The sequence below is a fragment of the Corvus hawaiiensis genome, chromosome 5 (assembly GCF_020740725.1).
Source record: "Corvus hawaiiensis isolate bCorHaw1 chromosome 5, bCorHaw1.pri.cur, whole genome shotgun sequence".
Taxonomy (NCBI): domain Eukaryota; kingdom Metazoa; phylum Chordata; class Aves; order Passeriformes; family Corvidae; genus Corvus; species Corvus hawaiiensis.
Genome location: NC_063217.1, coordinates 42,516,588 through 42,534,282, shown reverse-complemented (window position 1 = coordinate 42,534,282; position 17,695 = coordinate 42,516,588). Strand labels below are relative to the sequence as shown.

The window sequence follows — 17,695 nt, the reverse complement described above, 5'->3', positions numbered from 1 at the left end:
GAAATACTAACCTTCAACAGAGCAAATTTCTTCCCTTTTGTTCACCACCAGTTTTGTTAGGAAGTAAAGTTGCTTTACTCTTGTCTAACAAAGTGGTGATAATTTTACAAAAGACTGTTCTTTAAAGCTATTCAGGAAAACAAAATGTCTCTCCAAAAAAGAAAGATGTCGTTTGAGCAGAACAGTCAAAGATTAACAAAGTTTGAAGGAGCTAGATGGGGGAAAGAAAAAAACTTTCAAGCATATAATGACTGTAATTAAATCTACTATTTTGTAGTTTAAATGAAATCTAGGTTTTTTGCCAGTTGAGGTGAAACATATTCTTCTCCAAATAGGAAAAAAACCCCAAAACAACAACAGCAAAACCACCCCATCAGCAACTTTCTTTTCACAGACTCCCAACAGATTACGTGGCCGCCAGTGGGGTGGTAGGTGGAATGCATGGAACTAGTTACCCTTGGAGTTCTAGCTGGATTTTGGAAAGTAATAGCTATACACACCACCACACACCCAGGCCACAGTAGTTTATTGCACTGTAATAAAAAGATATAAATTAGACTTCAGTGTTCAGAAGATACACGGTGACATGTTTTCGAAACTAAATTAGATGAAAATCACTTAGGTCTTTGCAGCTCCCACTGAAATTTTCTGTGTTAGGTGACATGAATCAGTCCTGTTAAATAAGTCTGGTGCAATACAGTGTAAGTATTGTGAGAAATACAGCTTTCTTTTATAGTAATTTTGATGTTTTAGTATATGGGGAAGGCAGGAAGCAGAGAGGCAAATTCTGCAGTCTTTTTAGATGCATATTACTAGAAAAGTGTGAAGTGAATGGCAAAAGATAGGCTTTTCTCTGTATTAGAACTGGAACCTGATTAATTGGCTGGCTGCATTTTGGTCTCAAATAGTCTTTTTTGTTGTTTTTCTGACAGTTACTGCATAGTCTACAAGGAGCTGGTTTTAACAAGTACAGAAAAATGGTTTTGTGTATCATAACAGGCTTTAGGGAAAAAAACAAGCTTAGTTTCAATTCAGAGGTGATTATTGATCTGTATTGACTAACTATAAATTTATTTCTCTTTAAGCGATTTTATACTGGAATATTTTGTCTTTTTCATGATGTTCAGGCAATATATTAATAATGCAACTCTTCAGCTTCATTTACAAGGAAGCAGTGTAGGCTGTTCTGGAAAGCTGCTGTTAAGTCAGGAAAAGCAGACATTTCACTCTGCTTAATATCTGTTTTGTCACAAATGTTAAAAAAGCTATAAAAAAAGTCTGATAGCAAGTTTAAATATTGTTTCAGCTCTCCAGTAGTATTCCTGAGGAACACTTAGCAGAATGGGAGGGCTGGGAACTGCTACCATCTCACTAATTTGTTCTGTGCTGGAAAACTTCATAAAAAACTATATTATTAAGTTGGAAACAAAGGCATTTGGTACATTTTTGATTGTGTTTTGAAGACCTTCATAACAGGGCAAATGTTTTATATCTGATAAACAATTAGTCCTTAGGGTAAGGTGGATACAAGCATCTGTCCCTCAGTGGGCCCTTCCCTGCAATGTCTGCCTGGGTTTAATTTGTATGTGCTTTTTATGTGGAATAGGGAGGGCTTTTGCAAGACTCATCTTCTCCCTCAAGTTCTCTGGTGATAAAAGATAGCATTTCAGTACGTCAAGCTTGGAGCTGCCCACTGACTGCTCATAAAGCTTGAGAGGCTCCTGCGTTCTCCTCTCAGAGCAATATTGCTTCAGGAGATAATGGCTTTGCTGAAGATAACTGTGAACAGAGGCAAGGTTGCTCTAGTGATCTGGCTCCAAATGAATGAATGTAGCCTGTACTGAGGAGTTTCTTCTGCCATACGCTTTGGGTATAATGCATTGTTTTGGAAGGTTCTGAGGATCCAAATTGCCTGGGGTACTCACAGCCCTGAGATGCATTTCTTTTTACCTATTCCCTCAAAAATTCCACATGGAATAGATGTTTCTGGTGGTTGTGTGCTTTTGGAGGTTTGTGCTTGTATTTGTATTGATCAAGAGTTAGTGTAGTTTAGAAGTCTTGCAGCCATTCAGTGTGTGTGCTAGATATGATCCTTGACGCTTTTGGGAGCATGTGGATTAGTGTCCATTACCTTTCGAATTCAGATGGAATTTTGTGTAAAGCGGAGAGACTTTTAAAACACATACTCCCCCAAACTTTTACAAAACTAGTTTGATTTCTTAGGGCAGCACTGTGAGAAGTGACCAATTGTTCACATCAGTGCAGTGTAATGTTACCTGTCAGCAAACCTGGAGAAGCATTTTTACTTTTTCAGCTGTGTGTGATGTGGATTTTTTTGTGTGAAAAGGAAGTCCAAGTTAGTATATCCTTTGGTACTTCTTTCTAGTTCTGTATGGCTTTAAAAGTCTGTAATCTTTAAAGTTTTCACTTGTGTGCATGCAAACACAGGCTGGTGAGTATTTAAGATCATTTCAAGTTCTGTACTCGTAATTCACTCTTTTATTAGTAAACATGTAAGAGTGTGTAACAAGGGTGTCAGCAGTCTGTCTTGATACCACCATGGTGTGTATTATTTCCTTGACAGATTGTCTGTTAAATACAAAACATATCAGAGAGTTTTGTTTAGAATCATTGTGCGTAGATAGGTGTTATAAATACTTCACGTCTATGTGCCGTCTCTGTCCTCCTTACATGTACTAATGCTTTCTCTGCAAGTGGTGCAGGGTAGCAAGTTAGAAATCACTTCAGGAAGTGTAATCACTGTAATTTTTGCAATTACTTTTAATGGTGTGGAGCTGAATTTATTTAAAAAACCCTCCACAAACCCAGAAAACCTTTTGATATAGGAAATTTGTACAGCACATTGCTCGGTTTGGGATACCTCTGCAGATTGTGAAGGCTCTTCCTTTTGTTACGCTGGTCCCCAGAGTAACTGTTGCCTTGGTCACAACACATGCAGAGAAGTGGTACTGGCTGTGCAAATCTTTCAGGTCACCTTTCAGGTCACTAAGGCATAGATTTTGACTCTGCCTCCCACAGGTTGAGCTTACAACCCACTGAGGCCGTGCCAGGGGTTTTGAAGGTGTGCTGCATCAGAAATTTGCCTTTAAAACAGAATGGAAGAGGAGACAGTTCCAAACCCCTAAATATTCGTACATTTTGAATGCCTTGGAAATTACCAGTTTTTACATTGATATTGTTACTCCATTTGATTTTAGAGGCCAGCAGTAGACCAGAGGTCTTGAAGATGGTAGTGTTGTGCACCCAAAATCTTTTTGTTTTGTTTCCCACTGCTTGGTTAGGCTATAAAATGTTCTTTCTTTATAAAGTGTTCTTTTCCCCGAGCATCTCTGACCTTCCTGCAGACTCTCTTGGAATAGTGGGAGATCCACATGAAGCAAGAACTAGTGAATTCTCTGTCCTTGTACCCCATCATTTGATTCATGAAATGTGCCTTTTATCTTCAGGCCTCTATTAGATACTTAGTGCAAGCCCATTGCTCAGCGTGAGAAGTAACTGTGCTCTTGGAAAGATGCTGCTTTGATTTGCAAGTAGCAGGAACTAGACCCTTGAATCTATTTGAAAGAAACAACCCCATGTTCCACTTCAGTCAGAATTGTTTTCCTTGGGTCAGGATTATACACTGAAATGAAGTACTGCATCTTAACAGAACAGAACAATGCAGTACTCTCTGAGAGAGAAAAGCCAAGCAGCACGACATGGATTGCAGATGCTGGATGGCTTTTTGGTGCTAGGTTGTGATTATGGCATGCTTCTCCAAGTCCTGCTTTCTTTCATTACTGTAATATATAATAATGTAGCAGGTCAGCTATATTAGTTAGATCAGTAATGTCAGTATAGTGGTATATCACACAGGTGATATACCTGTTTCTTGCTAAGGTAATTTAATAAAAAAATTCTGATGAACCTTACAGGTAAGCTTGTCTCTTGATAATACAGTGAGTGAGTGGTCTTGAGAGATTAAGAACCAAGATTAAGATTGAGAAATGTGTAGGCTGTGTCTTGTCATTTGCAATCCACTGGTGAATGGATCTGGTTTTATATTTCTCTGATATATAGCATTCAAGGCCTCTCCTCTGGCTAATGGTGCTTACTTTCATGTATAAGCAGAAATCTAAGAGACTTGAGTTATTTTCTAGAGCGCTTGAATCCTGTTTGTCACTTTTGGCTTTTTATGGCTCCTTTTGTGAAAAATATCTTAATTTTATTTGTCCAAACATTCATTATTAGTACTAACTTCTGTTGGTATTAATACTGCCATGCTGCAGCAATAACTTGCACAGCTGTCCCTCTGTTCTTCTCCCCCCTTAATCTTGTAGCCATACCTTCCTTTCAGGCTAGATGAAACTTGAGTTCAAGGAGGAGTAAAAGTTCTTTCCTCTGGGAAGGTGCACTAATACTCTTTTACTTCTTCCTGGAGGAGAAAAGTTTCCTCAGCTTGTCTTGAAAAGTTAACTGTTCAGTGTGAAAAATAGAATTCAGACTTCTTAGGACCAGAGAAAAGTTATTCATGCAGTAGTGCAATGTTGCCATCAAAATTCCTGACAGATAAAGCCATTTTTATGTCTAGGGAACGACTGAATGTCAAATGTGGAAGTGGCCTTCATAGCCAAAGGCATGAATTTAGTTTCCCTGATGTCTGCATCTTCGTAGGCTGGAGCATCACATTTCCTTTCCTTCAGTCTGATCCAGGGCTTTAGATTTATCTGTGGAAAAATATTTTGGTCTTGGTCGAGGTAGGGGAAGATGGCATTGTGCTAAGGTCTCTCAGCCACAGCAGTTCACTGGGTAAGGTGAGCTGTGGCTGATTGAAATTTTTTTTGATCTTGGTTTGAAATAATAGTGACCTGTTCTGCATTAAGGGATTTGAGACCGAAGATGTGACCGAAAGTCCCTGATGCCACCTTGCCATTAGCAAATGAGAGAGTCCCATTTTCCTGATGTCTCTCTGGTAACTGTGCTCCTTTAATGGCTTTTTTTTTTTTTTTTGGGAAGTGTGCTGGGAATCCTGTTATACTGTGCTAGTCTTCCTAGAGGCATCACACAGAGTCACCAGGACCAACACACGATGATGCATGACAGAACTGAGCACCCCAGTGCTGAGGTCTTTATGCATGTTCTGCATGTTTAGTCACTGGCAAGTGAAAATTGAATTGCTTTTACACAACAGATCTGGGAATAAAGCACAGGTGTCTGATTCTCTCACTGCTTCATTAAGCTGGTTTTTTTTAAACTCCAATGATCTGCTTAAGAACAGGATGTTGCAGAGAGTATGAGCAAAATGGTAAATTTAGACAGATATATTTTTATCTAACGTTTATTAAGCAGCAATTGAGATTTGAGGGAAGATATGGTTTACAAAAGATGTAAAAGCATCTATAATAAATAAAAGGAGGATTTGGGTTAAATATCCTTTTAAATACAGCACTAGAAGCTTTTACTGAGGGCTTTGAAACTATTGCTGCCATATATACCCAGAAAAAAAAAAAAAAAACAGTTAAAAAAAAAAGAGTGCCTATCAAACTACATAATCTTCCAATCAACAAAAATTTGCCTTTTAAAAATGTTCATTTGCTTTTCTTAAAAATTCTGCATGTGTTCCTTTTAAAATAAAAACAACTTTTTGCAGAAGTCCAGGTTAATTGATGGAAATAAATGTGCTTTGCTGATGAGTCCGAGGCAGAAATTCCATGTAGACATTCCATGATACAAGTGCTGGTAGAGGCAAGCCATGAAAACCAAACAAAAATATCAGGGCTGATTCGCAGCCACATTACTTGAGGTTAATGCCAGTGTCACTGGGGTTTGGTTTGGTTTGGTTTTATTTTGACATCGTGAACAGGCTGAGCCGAGTTTCAAAGCTCAGTGTGATCCGTTAATGTTGGATTAGAAAGGACATTTGTTTAATGGCATTACAGCAGCATAGCACAGTGATGAATGTGGTCCATAATCTTTAGTATTGATCTATGTGAACTCTAATAACAGCACAGGAAAATTAGTCCTTTGAGCATGTTGGAAGAGGAACAAGTTGTAAATGAAACTATTCGTAACAGTCTCATGGAAGACTTTCAGTTCTTTTCATCAGGAGGGAAAGGCACCATTGCTTACAGGGCCTGTGGAGAGCTGACTTTGCCTTCTGCTCATGTCCCTTCTATAAACAAAACACTGAATTCCCCTGTTAAATGTTCTGGTTTGAACTGGGGTATTAGTTTGGACTGGCAAGCTGTATCTCTGATACCAGGCGAGAAGAAACAAATTGTACTGAGCATGTGCTGAGTGCAGTTCCATCCAGGAGAAACCAGCCATTTCTACTCTTTGAGTATAGTGAAGACTGAGGTGGGGGGTTTGTTTGTTTAAAATATGACTCTGCATAACATGAAGTGTATGTCCCTAAATCCTAATGCAGACAAAGCCAAACCACGCTGTGAGGACTGTTGGTATCTAGACAATTAACTGCATAGGGAAAAAAAAAAAATTAGTGCCTTTCTATGTTGTTTTTCCGGGTATATTACCTGACCCCTAAATAAGAAAGGGCTTTTATTGGATGAATAATAGGTGTAGCCTAGCACAAATTAGTTTTATTATATAATCAGGTGCAGATTTTTTTTTATGCCTGTGTTTCCTGTTTATTGATTATGCCTGTACAAGCAAAATTCAGTTTTAGTGGAATTCTGAAATGATGTTTTTCACACTAGTATGTGCAGAGCTTGGGCCAGTTCCTTGTATACCATAAACCAGTGTGAGTCAGTAGAGATTCACTCATCCAGAAGTATGCTGATTTTAAACTTCTGTCAAAGGCAAGAATGCTACTGAAACAAGCAAAGCTCTCTGAGATTAAAAAAAAAAATCCAAAAATTCAAACAAAACCTGAAACAAACAAAACACCCACATATCAACTGCTGTTTCCATCTTCTTCTTAAGGTTAATTTGGCTCCAGCTACACATGGTCATTACACATAGTTATTTTTGTAAGTCTTATTCCTTAGACTTGTCTGACTGATTTATGAGGAGCTGGTGTATATCTGCTACTTACTGCATGCCTCATGATCAACAAAATAATAAACCAGGTTAACACTTACAGGTCAGCATAAATTTTTGATTTAGTTCACAGGGCATAGTTCAGACAATAATGCTTCAAATCTTTTTTACATCCTGATATTTATTGACTTAGGTAAGGTGTTTGAATTTTTTATTTGTTTGTTTTTCCAAAAGTTTGCTTTAAAAAAAAATTAAAATAAAACTTACGTGATTCAAGGATGCTACTTGCAAGTCCTTTGGTCAGCATTCAACAGCTTAGAACCTGAAAGAGACAGGCAGTAGTAAAGTACCTTGGTCTGCTAGCATCCCTACCCCCTTGTCTTTGTTCGGTAGGCTGAATGTTCTTTGGGAAAGTTATCAATTGCTAGGTGCCAAATAGCCCTAAATTTGAAATGTAAGATGTATTTTTTAAACAATTACTTAGTAGTGCTAGCAGGAATTTTCAGTTCCTCTGCCCAGTGAACTTCCTTGTAGCAGCAAGAGGTGTGCTGGTGTTTCTTGTTCCAGGAATCAGCTTTGCAGGCTGACATTTAAGCAGAGCAATTTCTGTAATGTGGCATTTAAGGAGTGGTAGGAAACAGAGTATCTCCATATAGAGGCTGCTTTACCTGCACTTGCTCATCTCTCCTACTTTTAGGAGTTCAAAGCCAGGCTGGGTGGGGCTCTGAGCAGCCTGGTCTAGTGGAAGGTGTCCCTGCCCATGGCAGAGGTGTTGGAATGCTGTTTAAGGATGCTGTTTAAGGTCCTTTCCAATTCAAACCATTCTATGAGTCTATGACTTGTTTTAAGAAATTTGTGTGACAAGGGCCAGACTCTGCAGTGGTCAATTTTTGGAAGCTAGATGTTGATTGTATTTAAACCTTGCCCTGGTGGAACAGCTTTGGAAAGGAAATGGTGTTTGCTTCCCTGCCTTTTTGCATGTTGTTGGAAACTTTGAGTTAGTCCTCAAAGCTAAGCTGATTTCTGACCAGAAGTGGTAAAGGTACCTCATTATGCTCGGAAGGTTGGAGAGGGAATTCAGTTTGTAGGTGAGGAATTATTTGCAGTCCCCTTTTAGCTACCTTTGTCACATAAGAGACTGAAATTTGGTAGTGTCAACTGACTAAAGTTGCACCAGAAAATCAGAAGAAAATGGTGCCATAAATGTGGATTGATACCTGAAGGTTTTCCAGGTCTAAAAGAGATTGATTGGGTTTTTTTCCCAGTAGATTGAAATAATTTGACATACAATCACTTCCTAATTGCCTCCAATTAGGAACAATAGTGAAGCGTTACTGTAGAAAAGAAATTATCCATCACTCAAGTATTTTGGGAAATGGAGGACTGTGCCTAATTCCTTATCTAAGTCTTGGAAGACCTTTGGTATTTTCCATTGTTACAGGGTTCTTTTTCCCCTGACTCTTTTGTCCAAATGAATTCCTATAAAGGAATTTAAGCTCTGGGTAATTATTGTTCTCTGTTCCAAAAGCTAATAAAAACAAAGCTCAACAGAATTCAGTTCGAGGTCTATGGAAAAACTTGGGTGTAACAAAGTAGAAAAACAAACTTTTCTGATGAGGCCAGGAAGCTATGATCACATTTTCCAATTTTTACTGTATGTGTTGGTCCTAACTGGGAATGTTTCCTGTTGAACTGAATTTTTCCTCTCTACTTTATTTTGTAGTTGGTTTTTATCCATGAACTGTGGACAGGAGTGGATCGTAAATGTCAAAGATACTTGCATAGGAACTCAAACACAAGGAAAGAATACTCTTTTGTAATATTTTATAGGGATGTGTGTTGTTTGTGCTCTTTAAGACTGGTAGGATTTGTTTGTTTATTCCAGTAGTTGGCCAAAAGATATTCTGGGAATGCTGCCAGTATATAACCACATACAGTACAATTTGATATTTCATACAGACCCATTTCTTTGAATTAGGAGGCTTTTCTTTCATGCAATTCTTTTAAAGTGTACTTCCTTCCCTTCCCCTTTTCAACCTGTACCTCTTCCTAGATTCTCAGGGTTCCTGTGCTCTCTGATGTGTCTGTTGCCTGTAAGTGTTCTGGAAAAGTTCTGATGTCTTTTTCTTCCCCAGACTTTTTCTGAGAAACTCAAAAACATTTTTATTGCTAATTGTTTGATAATGATTGAAAAGTAGAGTTAGATTTGGCTTGTTACAGAAATATACACATTTATCTATGTTGCTGATACCAATGCTACAATTTATTATAAAAGTGTTCACAGTGTTTGAGATGGGTACATGTCAATCAATTCACCAGTCAAGAGTCAAACCACCAAGGGAATCTTGTGTGTTTATCCAGGCCTTGGTGGTTTTTATTACTATTCTTCATTTGAGCCCAGAGTAAGAATAATAGGGCCTTGCTCTAACCCCTTTGAAGAACCTCTTTGTGTAAATTCTTCTTTAGGGTTTTTAAAGCTTGCTGTGTTGAATATAAAGAAAATCAAATCCTGTAGTAGTGGGTGTTGTTTTCAATGGAATTTTTTTTTTTTTTGAGATGACTGAAGGTGACATAGCTACTTACGGTTGTTCTTTCCAAGTATAATTTGACCTGAGTTTATGAGGCGATTGGTTATGCTCTTTTAAAGAGTTGAAGAAAAATGTTGCTGTATACTTTTCTTATTGTTAGGTACTGTATTCTGGAGGAGGCAAGTAATGCCATGAAAAGACCATAGCAGTTCCTGAAGTGGTGGGAAGTTGTAGTACTGTAGCCTTTCATCTTGTAAGAACAGTCACCTGGCATCCAGCCAGGGGCAACCCATCACACTTGAGCTTGGTAATTAGACAGAAATGACAGGATTTCATCCCCTGTAGTTCCAAGTTAATGGTGACTTTTATTGTCCTTCCTCTTTGCAGTGCCACTCATGTGTTTGCAAAAAGATCCCTGTATGTTCATTAAAATGGCAGAGGCAGTTGAGAGGAGCTCATCTGTCAAAAACTTATCCATATGATTGAGAGGTACCAACATAGCTTCTGGCACAATGTGCAAGTCTCAGCTTCCCAGCTGGTCAGTGGCAGCCTTCTGTGAAGTAACAAGGTGCACAGGGATGAGACTTCATCCTTCCCTTGTGTGTGTGCTTGTAGTGTGCTTGAATGGGTTGTCTTAGAGTGGGACATTTCACTGGAGGAGTGAAGGGGGGGTGAAGCCTACTGATTAGGAGGCCATGTCTGGAAACAGCTTGGCAATACGTTGGGATCAGTATATGGTTGACGCAGCCCTTTTACAAACACCTTCCTAGCATAGCTTCTGTCCAGATAGGCAGGTGAGCTTCTCTGAGGCAATTGTCTTTGCTGTTATGTTCCCCAGTTGTGATTGAAGTGTCACAATATATTAAAAATAGTCATTGGAACTGGGATATTTGATGAAGTGTCTTTTGTTACTTAAAAAAATTTTTTAGCTTGAGCTTTTGTACATCAAAAAGTAGTGCTAGCAAGGCTCATCTCAGTCTTGTGAGGAGCGGTTTCCTTGCCAACCTGTAGTACCTTCTGTTTTTTCTAGGCCACAGGTGTTACTGCCTCTTGTCAAGTGGCCTGTTTTCCACGTTGTCAGCCGAGATGTCTGTGAAAGGAACTCCTTTCTCTTTTCTCTCTAAATTTGGTACATGTGGGCTTTATTGAGGAATGAGTCTCCTGTCTGCTCCCAGTTCGGTTCACATACAGGTGCTGTTACTCAAAGGTGTCTTCATGCAACATTCTTTTTGGTGGACTCTGTCTTTATGCAGCATTGACTGGCTTGCCCAGTGAAAACCTCAGCTTTCTGTGAAGCAAAGTGCCTTGCTCATGAGTGATGTTAATTTAATTACGTCTTTTAGCAAATACGGTTGTGAGCGCTTCTGATTACACTGCAAGAACTTGTTGGCAATGAAGAAAAATTCATGCTAAATTTCTATAGGAATCCTCATAGCTCTTCTTATTTTATACTGTAGATTTATTTTCCAGATTCTAATTTTCAACGCTTTCACCATCTGGTGAGCAGCAGATTTAGTAAAAACAGTCCTCAAATACGTCATGTCTTAAAATAGCAGGTGAAAGCTTGATCTTTTAGAGAGAGATTGCCAATTCCAGTGCCTGTTCTAATAACAGTAGCTAATGTAAAATGAAACCTGATAGTTTTTGTTAGAAAACATCAGAACATGTGTTCCACTTTTATCTCCACTGAGATGATTTTGGTTTGGCCGTTTTGCTGTTGAATAAATAGTTGGATTTTTTTTTTTATCAGGTGTAGACATATTTTCCTGCCAAGTACATAAAAAGCAAATAAGAACTTGAACATGTTACAAATGCTGTAGTACAAAATTTTATATTGAAAATGAATTTTGTCTTCTGAATAACTCAGCCTTCTGTATGGTACTCCTAATAAGTACCTGCTAAGGAAATAATGTGCAGGTTAAAAAAGAGATCCCGGTGATTCAGTGTGTTTGAATGGTTGAATCTGTCTCCAGAAAACTTGTGTATGGAGATGAAAGCATTGTCTATGTGGTGCCTGAGGAAATCTGTGGAGAGGGGATGTTTGTCACATGAGAGCTCCATGTCCTCCATGGGCAAGCATCTTTGGCAGTGCCCTTTCCTTTTTCCACCACTTTGGTGAGCTCTGCACTGCCTGGGGGATTTCACTCTGTTCCCCTTAGCAGCTGTGGATGACAGTGACTCATCCTCTTGTTTCTGCCTGTCACCTGAACTAAGTAGAGTTCTTGAAAACAAAAAATTCATCATTCCTTCCCCTTAGGTTCATAGAAACCTTGTAAACCAGAAGTTCATAGGCAACTGTGCAGGAATTAGGTAATGTTAAACTAATGTCTTTAGGTCGAAAAGTTGATCTCTGTCTGCTTCTTTGTGTTGCAGCATAGTTTTGTCAGACCCAGTGTGGTGCAGAAATGCAGAACTCTGATTAAATAGTAAAAGCTCCCAGTATGGATGTTATTGTTCAGCAGGATTGCTCAAGATTATGCTATGTGTTCAAACACATTATAAAATGGGTGTAGATTTTCAAAGTCAGACTGCAGAACCTGTTAGTTAAATATTAAAAATGTTCCTATCTTTAAAAAACACAGCGTTGTTGGAGTTTGAGATGATTTTTATCATAGTTTTAGGAAATTTTTATGCATACTGAATCTGAAGGTTATGAAGAAGTAGATGTAAAAAACCCAAAGCTGAAGAGTGACCTTTTAATTTTTTTTTTGCACTTTGCATAAGTGTCATGACAAAGTGTCAATGTGTTTAATAACTTGTGCTCTGGGCATTGCTATAGCGCATGTGTTTCTCAAAATGGAGAATTGCAAACTGCCATCAGACAAATGCAGTGCATTGGGTTATTGAGATGTTAGCAGTTATTGGTGTGTTTTCCTTACAAATAAAAAGGAAAACATTTATTTATCATAAAAGTATGGTGTGCTATAAACATAGTTATGTACAGCCATACAGCATAAGTTATATAAAATTACAAGACAAGCATTACAGAGGGAGATAATTTGCAGGGAACTTGAATATTGATGAAAGAGTTTTTCTTATGGGAAGCCTCCTCTGAGAGTATTAATTTAGTGTACAGCTTCATTTTAAAATGAATAATATATAAACAAAATAATGCTTGCTTTGCCACATGCTTGTATTTTATTTGTGTGTGCACACATAGTCCACTCTAATTAAGCAGAGCTCTTTATGGTTTATTTATTTGTTCCAGACAGGCTGCTTAATATTTGAGAGAAACAGTAATGGTGTCTGACCTTTGCAGTGGCTGTGTTAACGATAAGATGGGTTTTGCAGGATCCTGCAAGAACAGTAAAAGAACAGGTTGATCTTTTCCTCCATTTGCTGGAACATGCTCAAGAGACCTGAAAGCACAAGTGGAAAAAACCCCCACTAATAAGTGGTTAGAGTATTTTCTTGTGTTTTCAGATCTCAGGAGGATGTTACTGACAGGCTGAGGTTTAAAAGGGTTGAAAACCTTGTTTCTTTGCATTTGGTTGTGGTCCGTGTTTTATTACCAAACCACCAGGGTCGTATTTCACATGGTGAATAGTTGTTTATTTGTTTTTTATGCCAATATAAGGAAATAAATGTAAGTGAACACTTGTCCCGGTTTTAAGATTTACAAAGTATGATTAGGCATGCATGAGTCTTATGTGGTGGTCTTGTAGTGAGATTTGTCACTAAACTTCTAAAAATACATCTTCTATGTATATGCACATTTTATTGCCTCTCCCCTTTTTATGGCCTTTGCTTAACACAGATTCTTACCTATTTTTACAAAAACATCCCCTGGGCCTGTGCCCTGGCGAGGAACTCGGTGCTGGCAGTTCAGTCCCCACTCCTTCCTCTTCCTGCCTCTCCCTGGTGGCCTCCTCTCCAGCTCCATGCTCTTCCTCATTGTGTATTCTGTGTGCACAGTTGGTGTCTGATGAGATTCTAGGGTTTCTTTATGATAACAGTCAAGTTTATTGCATTTATTGTTATTTATTTATATCTGTTGATACCATAGGTTTAAAAAAGCAGAAAAAGAAAAAAGGAATGGAGAAACAGATGGATAGCTGTGTATTCAGATGGTAATACTGCTCTCTGTAAAGCAATGGAAGTTAAATGTTTGTTGTATTTATAAAAGGATTTTGGTTGATGCAGGCATTTGTGGGTGTTACCAGTAAAAATAATGTTTAACTGACTTCTGCATGAATATGACCATTTCTTACGTTGTTCTTCTGTGGAAGCTCTGTGTATGTGTACATTCAGAGTTAATATTCTCATAATGGAAGATGCAATTTGTGGTCTATTCAGTCACTCATGTTTTTGCTAATTAATCATGAATCATCTGCTGTTAGAACAGTATCTTTTTTTCTTTAATTAGGTACTGGTACATCTTTGTTAGAGCTCTGCCTGCAGAACTCTTACAGCGCTGCAGCATATGTCGTATTTTTTTCTATATCAGCAGGTTTTACGTCATAGCTTTTGTTTGCTATTGTCATTGCATCTGTGTTTTGCTGTCTTTATAAATACAAAAATGTCCTTTCAGCATACATACCTCAACGTAATGGTGCACTGCATAGGTGTGTGTGTTATCATACATTTAGGGAGGAACAGTGGCTGTTGTCTTGCTAATGGTATATGCTTCTTCCAGCCAAAGTGATTGCAGATATGTACCAACTTTTCCCTTTCCTCCTTCCTCCATGCTGGAAATGCAGGATCATTAGGACTAGGTACCCTTCCACAGTTTTGTTTTTGTAAAAAGAGGATTGGAGAACTGCTGAGTTATCATTCACCTTCCATTTTTTAGAAAATATTATTCTTTTTCTATGTTGCATAATAAAATGGTTTTTTCATAAATTTTCGCCTTCTCCCCTTTTTGCCCCATGTTGAAGTCTGAGAGCAGTCAGGCTTCAGTGTATTCTAGACACCCACATTCATTAGTCCCCACAGATTATTTCAGTGAATGGACTGCTGGAGCAGCAAAAAGGCAAAACCCAAAGATTGGGGGTGGGGGAAAAGGCATTTTCTGAAGCTGTTTGTGTTAAAAATGTCAGTGGAAAATAACTGCATAAAGTGAAATGTTTTATTTTCTGCTGTTACTTCTGGTAGTGTAATAGAAGAGTGCTTGGTCTGAACTTTAAATAATGAGTGTGAGTTACGGGGTTTTGAAGTCTGCTGATGGTGAAATTAGAAGAAAATTGAAGCTAACAGATATATTGATCTTCTGTGTTAAGGTTTCGTGTCTTGTGATGGGGCAGAGCTCCCAGTGAGACATTCCACAGGGTACAAGGCCCTTTGGCAGGGACAGGGTTGCACTGCAGATGTGGCCAGCTGAGACCTGCCCTGCAGGCACCTCCTCTCCCTGCTTGGAGCTCCAGAACAACCTGACCCTCTTGCAGCTGTGGCAGGGATCAGGATAATTACCCTGTGGCTGGTGAGGCAGGCGCTGCCTAATGCCACTCCGACTGAGCTGCGAGGGAAAGGGGGTTAAGCTGGGATAATGTTCCAGCCTCATCCTGGCAACTGACAGCATCACCTCCAAGCCTTCTCACTCCAGCTGGCTCCAGAAGAGCAGGAACATACAAGTTCATGCCTCTGACCTTACGTGAGGACAGTATGCAGCTTGCTGGTTGCTGCCATGTTGCCAGGGCAACCTTCATATTTATTCATTTTTTTCCAACTGATACATCCTCTGCCCTGTCTTTGCTGGAGTTGTCCGTTCGGCACTGAGGTGCGCTTTGGTGGGCTTCAGATGTATCTTGTGTAGCAAACTATTACTTCTACAGGGAAAACATCTTACATCCTCCTGCCCAAAGTCATTAGAGAGATCTCTGTCTTGGATTTTAGAATGTCAGTTGGAGTGTATCTATGCATGTCCACGCACAGGTATTAAATATTTGCACTTGCATGTGCATGTTATGCTGTTAATAGATAACATCTCTCAGTGTTCTCTAGTTCTACCAGAGCAGTTTAGAGTCGGTTCCCTCCTTTCCCCAATATTCCCATGCCTTTTAGGGGACTTGTTTGAATGTATCTACCTGTAATTATGGCTTAAATACTCCTCTCAATTTTTTTATAAGCATGAATTACTTCTTGCATGTGTGAATAATATATCTTGCAGAATACATGCACTTTAATGGTATCTTTGGGAATCTATATACAATTTAAACCACAAATTGTAAGAGGCAGTAGAAAATCTATGTTAACGTTGTTTTGCAGTAGAGATATGTTTTGAAATGTGCCAGTAATAGAAGCTTTGCTGTAAAGAGTGACCACGTGTTTTGTTTTTTTCCCACCTAGCTGTCCCATTTCCTCCAAGTCACCGTCTCACAGCCAAGGAAGTGTTTGATAATGATGGAAAACCTCGTGTGGATATCTTAAAGGCACACCTTATGAAGGAAGGGAGACTGGAAGAGAGTGTTGCTTTGAGAATAATAACAGAGGGAGCTTCGATTCTCCGCCAGGAAAAAAATTTGCTGGACATAGATGCACCTGTCACAGGTTAGTGTGGAGTTACGGTGATGGAGAGGTGTGGTTGCTGGCTGGGACATGTTCAGTAATGCATTAGTGTATGTGGCTTCCTAAGGCACTCAAAGGCAGCTGAAAATCAGTTGTTCTCTCCAATACTTGATTCGCTCTTTGTCTGCTACCACTGGATAATGGAGGCCATCAAGCAGCTTGTAATTTAGTGGAAAGAATTACATCTGCTGAGTCCTTTCTGTTTCTAAGGCAGAGAACATGTTTAGTCTTTAGGAGAAAATAAGAACTACTTTCTGAAACTTGAAGTTACCTGGCCTTTTCCACCAGGTATTAATTCTGTAATTTTATGGATGTTATTTATCACAGTAGGACTGTTCAGACATACAGACAGCATTGGGCTCTGGATGTCATGAAGTTCAACAAGGCCAACTGTAAGGACCTGTATGTGGCTTGGGGTAATCCCATGCACAAATAAAGGCTGGGCAGAAAATGGACTGAGAGCAGAGGTGATGAGAAGGACTTGGGGATGTTGGTGGATGAGAACCTCAACATGTCTTGGCAATATACACTTGCAGCCCAGAAAGCCATCTGTGTTCTGGGCTGCATCAAAAGCAGGGTGGGCAGCAGAGCAAGGAAAGGGATTCTGCCCCTCTGCAGAGGGAGACCCCCATCTGGAGTGCTGTATCCAGCTCTGGAGCTCCCGACATATGGAGCACAGGAACCTGTTGGAGCAAGTCTGGAGGAGGTCCACGAAGATGCTCAGGGTGTTGGAGCACTTCTCTGCAGAGAGGAGAGGCTGAGAGAGCTGGGGCTGTTCCGCCTGGAGAAGCAAAGGCCTCGGTAAGACCGTACAGCACCTTCCAGTACCTGAAAGGGGCCTAAAGGAAAGCGAAAGAGGGAATTCTTACAAAAGCATGCAGTGACAAGAATGTCCTCAAACTGATAGATGGCGGGTTTAGATTAGATATTAGGAAGAAATTCTTTACCATGAGGGTGGTGAGGCACAGGTTGCCCAGAGAAGTTGTGGATGCCCCATCTTGGGAAGTGTTCAAGGCCAGGCTGGATGGGGCTTTGAGCAACATGGTCCAGTGGGACTTGCCCTCCCATGGTAGGGGGATTGGAACTAGATTATATTTAAGGTTTCTTCCAACCCAAACCATTCTGTGATTGTGAGGGAATGATGGTGTCAGATTAAGTGGAAATTTTAATTAGATGTTAAGGAAAATAAAAAGTGCAGAAAAAAATTAGCAGAATCCCAGTTTGTGTTGCCTGGGGGATTAATGAAGTGTGCCGGTTGCAGAACCCATCCTGCCCTTGACTATCAAATACTATCACCCATTCATTAATCCTCAGGAAATGCCTTCTAGTTGAATTTCCTTCTCTAATTGTCTCCTGCGTCCACCTGCATTCTGAAGGTATGAATGCATTTGCTTGATCTAATGTGCCTCCTCCCATATTTTGTTGTTGCTATTGGATATGAATGCATTTTTGACAACTAATTGCTCTGTGGCATAGAAAGTCAGCTGGGGGGTAAAAGATATTTAATTCCAGCCAGTTGAAACTATGAAGCCAAAGTATAAAACTTGGTTTAAGAAGCTAGGTCCTTTTGTCACTTTTGCTTCTTGAGAGCCCTGATAAAATTACAAGAAATAGTCATTTGTTGCAGAAGAAGGGCTACCAGTTTTTATTAGCAATACTGGTAG

The 17,695-nt window shown here is 39.4% G+C and overlaps 1 protein-coding gene across 3 annotated transcripts in view; it reads left to right on the top strand.

Annotated features, from left to right (window-relative positions):
- PPP3CA (protein phosphatase 3 catalytic subunit alpha) overlaps positions 1-17,695 on the top strand; it is a 177,272-nt gene that overhangs the window by 59,301 nt on the left and 100,276 nt on the right. For all 3 annotated transcript variants that reach the window (XM_048303071.1, XM_048303072.1, XM_048303070.1), the window contains exon 2: positions 15,813-16,013. In XM_048303071.1, the coding sequence (XP_048159028.1) occupies positions 15,813-16,013 (201 nt within the window). The remainder of the gene's footprint in view (positions 1-15,812; positions 16,014-17,695) is intronic.